Source organism: Nicotiana sylvestris, chromosome 2, assembly GCF_000393655.2.
Source record: "Nicotiana sylvestris chromosome 2, ASM39365v2, whole genome shotgun sequence".
In the NCBI taxonomy this organism is placed as follows: domain Eukaryota; kingdom Viridiplantae; phylum Streptophyta; class Magnoliopsida; order Solanales; family Solanaceae; genus Nicotiana; species Nicotiana sylvestris.
Genome location: NC_091058.1, coordinates 206,739,266 through 206,745,111, shown reverse-complemented (window position 1 = coordinate 206,745,111; position 5,846 = coordinate 206,739,266). Strand labels below are relative to the sequence as shown.

Here is a 5,846-nt window from a genome sequence, read left to right as displayed (position 1 = left end):
CACTCACTCATATTGAGCCAATTTTACTTTTCTATGTTCCTCTTTCCATATTGTTTTCTGTTCACCTCTTTTTCTTAACTTCTTTTATCTTTTTTTTTTATATATTTTTTTCCCTCTATATACAATCTCATATTTATTAGTTCTTTAGATTATAAAAGTATATTTGCCTATATTTTCTTGTTCTAGATCTCAATTTTTTTTACTTGAATATTTTTTTAGTTATTTTTCTTTTTTATCTAGTTAATATTATTTTTTCATTGAAAGGACCAAATATATTCAGTTTCGTTATCATGTATTTATTTATGCACCAAAAGATCTTGTAAAGCAAATCAAATTAACTCAAAGTGGATCGAATCGAACCGAACCAAATCGAATTAATTTAAAATATAGCGAATCGGCCAAATGCATGTATACCCAACTTCAACCTCTTTGATTACCGATAAATTTACATTAAATACAAAGGTACACTCAACCATCAAATTCTGAATCTGCCTCTACTCGAGGCTCCCTTGGGCTAAGAAGTGGCTATTTCCGAATTTTATCCAATTATTTTTGGTGAATTTTTAACTTTTGCATGTTTAGATTGTGAACGAAATGACTCCTAAAAGTCTAAAACAAGGACAATGAAGTAGCGACAAAATCATAGGAAGAGATGCAGTTCTCGTACTGTGTAAGACTATATGAATTATCATTGATTTGATTGGCAGAGTCGTTGCCACATAAATTTGTAAGCAATTTGGGAGTAAGTGATCGATGGGGCGAAGGATTTTAATTCATTTTGCAGAGGAAAGCACTGTCATTGTGAAGAAAACAATGTGTATTTATGGTTTGTGGGGGACTTTTAGATTGTACCGCCCCGAAACCTAAATGCCAATTTTTTGAACTCAAAATACGTTTTTATTGCCTAAAAAAAAGTAATATTTTTGTATATAACATCGCGCTATAGTTTAACAGTGTTTCTGCCGTTAAAGTATAGCGCGATATAATAACACGTTATATATAGTGTGGTATAATACCGCATTATATATAGCGCGATATTACACCGCGTTATACCTGTTAAATAAAATGACCTTCTTCTTCCCCGCGACAGAAACAGAAAACGAGCCCCATTTTTAATTCAAAAGCATCAGCGGTCCCTCCCCCCTCTTTTTCTCCAAAAAAAAATCCAAGTGGACCCCACCCACCACACAAAAAGATAAGATTGTAGGTTCCGCATCCAACCCAATCCTTCTATTGTTGTGGTTTCCTCGTTTCGGGCTCAAAATTTTAATTTTTTGAGTTTTCTAAAAATATAAATCGAGGTATTTCAATTTAGTTTATGTCGAAACTCGTATAATAATGTATATTAGTTGTCTTGAATGTGTTTCTATGTTGTTTTGTGTTTTGTTTGCGATTAAACTAGTATGTTATTTTTATCCGGATTAAGATATTAGTGTTTTAAAAAAATAGTTAAAAGTTGAGAAATAATTGTTTTTGTTAATGAAATGTTCATAAATTTCTTTTACTGCTTTATATGTAATTTCGTGAATGTTATGTTATTAAAATATATTTGTTATTTTTATTTAGTTTTGATTATTTATTTGCTTAAAGACTAGTAGCCTTTTAGTGTAATAAAATATGTCACACCCCTTTTTTTTACAAACTTCACTAACCCTCTTAAATTAATAAAAAGATTGTAAAGCTCGAAAAGGGTTTTCAATTGAAAAGTGACAAAATTGTGTTCAAAAGGAAATAACTCAGAGTCGCCACCTGACATTGGTTTCGGTGTGTCAGGTCACCGTTTTTAAAAAAGAATTATTCCTTTAAAACACTTTGGACTCCAAAACTAAGTCTGCACCAGAGATTTGGGTAAGGGGGTTCATTTGACTTGAGGAGAAAGTATTAGGCATTTCCCAAGTCCCGTAACTAGTACGGTTGTGTACTCGATCTAGTTGACTCTTAAAATACTTGAATTGAGGTAACAAACACAAAAATGAGAAAATTAACACATAAGAGGCTCAAGGTCATCCCCACCTAAATGAAAGCAAATTAAAAGAAGAAAAATTAAAGTTTTAAATTATCCTACGCTACTTCTTCTACGATATTCGCCACGGCCTCCAATTACATTCACTTCAGGGCATACCCCTGAAATAAAATATATACAAATCCCTCGGGGCATTCCCCGGATAAATTTAACTAAGGGAACGACCTCTCGCCTCGAAACTAACAAAAAAATCCTAAAGCTTGCTTACCCAAGTGTTGACGGCCTAAGGCATACTCCTAGCGATCAAAGCAATAAGATAAAACTAAACAAATATCCATGTTCCAATTTCTTTCCTTAAGAAAAACGTTCAACCCTCCCCCCCCCCCCCGACCCATGAGTTGAAACAAAAATATGGACGTAATTCTAATTCAATTTTCACTTCATTTCAAACTCAAACCCAATCCTCAAATTAGCCTCACTATCCAATACTTTCAATTGTATGATCAACTAATTAATTTGATTCTTTTGTCGTCAAATTTAATTCTGAAGCATTGAGCGTTTATCTCTAATGAAGCGCTAAAAACTCATTCCATCTGAGCATATAGCACAAATAATAATCAAGAGAACAAAAAAGTAAACAAATACCAACCAAATAGAGTAAGGATAAACTAATGAAACAATGGGATCACGATGTTAAGCAAAACAGGGTAAAAGGAATGAGAAATGAACCTCAAATGAATCTGAAAAATTTAATTATGAGGCCGTTTTGAACTCAAAATTTGGACGAACTGCGGACATAATTCGAATCGGCACCGGGGACTCTAACTCCAATGCGTCAAACGTCCTCCATTGTTTCAAAAATTACAATTTGAGATTTAAAATGGAAAAAGCAGAATCTTGTGTTCAGTTTTCCGTTTTCAAATTCTCTGTCCAAATTTATTTTGTCGTCTGCTGTTGGTACGTGTATGCATGTGTCCGGCGTGAGGGAGATGAAGATGGGTGGAGTTGAAGGGTGGTGTTTGGATTCCGGCGAGCTACTGCTGCTGGCTTTCGGCGAGTTCTGGTGGAGGAGGGAGCAGCGGCTCTTGAGAGGAGGGAGTGGGGTGACAGGTAGCGGCTATGGAGGTTCGAGGATTTCCGGCGAGTTTTGGGCGTGTGTGTGTTTGTGTTGTGGTCGGATTTGTTGTTGTTTAACAATGGTGAAGGGAGTTCAAGATGATGAAGAAGAAGAAGTGAGGTCGTTCCTTGGTTGAAGAAGAAGGGCGCGGCTGGGGGGTGGGGTTCTTTGGGTTGTCTGATGGCGAGAAGTTGATGGATGGCGGCTGGAATCCGGTGATTGTGAGGAAGACGAGCAGCGGCGCCGAGGTTTCTTCTCTGGGTTAGGGCGGCTGTGTATTCTTGTGGTGGTGCCCTAGGTTAGGTCTTTTCTAGGGTTTTTCATTCCACAAGAAAATCCGATGGGGAATTGGGCATGAGTAAGGTGTTTGGGCCGCCGATTTGGGCCTCTATTTGGGCTAAAATTGTCTTTAAAAATGGCCCTTTGGTTTTACAAGACTAAAAATGTTGATTTCTTTTCTAAAATAATATACTATAAAATTGTAAAATCATTACTAATTAATCAAAACAAACTATATTATGACATGAAGCTGTTTTTGATATTTTCAAGGATTATACTAAAAATAAAAATGCGTTAAAAATAATATTTTTCTAAAAATACCTAATACCTTAATTAAATAGTGAAAAATGAAACTATTTTTGTATTTTTTAAATTTTTTGATAAAAATAATGTAAAAGAGTCAAATTTAGTTGAAATAACTATATTAGACCTAAACTAAGTATTTAAATACTAAAATATGTAAAATCTTGGGGATGGTCAAAAATCACATGTCTACAAAATATAGAGCCTTTTAGTGTAGTAAAATATAGAGTCTTTTAGCGTAGTAAAATGTAGAGCCTTTTAGCGTAGAATCTCTATAGTTTAAGTACCTACTATATTGATAGACCAAACACAAACTCTATCCAATTATAATTTATAAAAATTAATTATTTAATTTATAAAACAAACACACAGAATTATGAAAAATATTAAAATTGACACACATAAGAATTTAGGATAGCTTGGTGCTACTGGGTCTCAAATATCGAGCCTGGAACCCAAAGATATATACGCTGTCCAATTAAAAATTAATTATTTAATTTTCAAAACAAACACACAAAATTCTAAAAATATTAAAATTGACACACATAAGAATTCAGGAAAGCTTGGTGTTACTTGGTCTCAAATATTGAGCCTGGAACCCATAGATATATATGTTGTCCAATTAAAAATTAATTATTTAATTTATAAAACAAATACACAGAATTATGAAAAATATTGAAACTTACACACATAAAAATTCAGGATAGCTTGGTGCTACTAGGCCTCAAATATCGAGCCTGGAACCCATAGGTAAATACTCTGTCCAATTAATTATTTAATTTTCAAAACAAACACACAAAATTATAAAAATATTGAAATTGACACAGATAAGAATCCAGGAAAGCTTGGTGCTACTGAGCCTCAAATATCGATCATGAAACTCATAGATATATACGCTGTCCAATTAAAAATTAATTATTTAATTTTAAAAACAAACACACAAAATTATAAAAATATTGAAATTGACACACATAATAATTCAGAAAAGCTTGGTGCTACTGGGCCTCAATATCGAGCATGGAACCCATAGATATATATGCTATCCAATTAAAAATTAATTATTTAATTTATAAAACAAACAAAATTATGAAAAGTATTGAAATTGACACATATAAGAATTCAGGATAGCTTGGTGCTACTAGGCCTCAAATATCGAGCCTGGAACCCATAGATATGTACTCTGTCCAATTAAATAATTAAATATTAATTATTTACAAAACAAACACACAATTAATATTGCTTAATTTACAGTAGACGACATGGACGTGCCGCCTTTGCATCCTGGACCTTTCTCTGATGAGCTATTAGTGTTACAGGCCGATCATAGGTCCGCCTACGTATGGGAGGGAGAGCTATTGGACCAGACTCTCCGCGCCAGGAGAGTGGACGACTTGTGTGACTTTATGAGGGGCAGAGATTTCCATCCCCATGTAGTCCAGCGCCTACGGGATACGAGCTTCTATAGGATTTTTCAAATTGGGCAGCTGCAGCTCGACTGGTCTCTGATCACAGCCTTGATAGAGTGGTGGCGACCAGATACGCATACTTTTCACCTGTCCATTGGCGAGGCCACCATAACGCTGCAGGATGTTGAGGTTTTGTATGGGCTGTCTGCTGATGGACAGCCCGTTGCACTGCCTCAATATATAAGATCAATGTCGTGTGCCCAGTATTTGGACTTGCTACAGCAGTTCACTAGTTTCAGGGCACAGGATGAGACTGCAGCTTCAGGGGCCAGTCGCATGGCTTTGACAACTATTAGACAGCATTTGGAGATATTGCACCCCGACATCACCGGCAAGACAGATGATCTACATATTCACCGTTACACAAGGTTGGTGTTGCTCCTTCTTTTTTGGGGGTGTCTTGTTCCCGAACACTTCGGGAAATCTAGTGAGCTTGCGATTTCTACATCATCTTCAGCAGCTAGATGATTTACCGCAGTACAACTGGGGTGCTGCTGTTCTCGCTTACCTGTACAGGCATATGTGCAGGGCGAGCATGGGCACCCAGAGCGACGTATGTGGTTTTCTACCACTTCTAGAGGTGACAACATATTCGAATACTCTGTTCATTACTTCCAATTCTATCTAGTAAAAAATTTTCATAAACTTTACGTCAACCTTTTATGTTAGGTTTGGGCCTAGGAGCGGTTCCTATAGTTGTAGCCACCTCTACCACCAT

At 35.7% G+C, this 5,846-nt stretch overlaps 1 protein-coding gene across 1 annotated transcript; it reads left to right on the top strand.

Annotated features, from left to right (window-relative positions):
• The first annotated feature begins 4,921 nt into the window (after positions 1-4,921).
• Positions 4,922-5,596, top strand: LOC138886207 (serine/threonine-protein phosphatase 7 long form homolog). The gene has a single exon (XM_070167261.1). It carries the CDS (start codon positions 4,922-4,924, stop codon positions 5,594-5,596), a length of 675 nt encoding a protein of 224 aa, XP_070023362.1.
• Positions 5,597-5,846: the final 250 nt, after the last annotated feature.

Excerpts from the sequence above, each read along its gene's own strand:
- LOC138886207 (XM_070167261.1), top strand. The coding sequence starts at position 4,922 with ATGGACGTGCCGCCTTTGCATCCTGGACCTTTCTCTGATGAGCTATTA.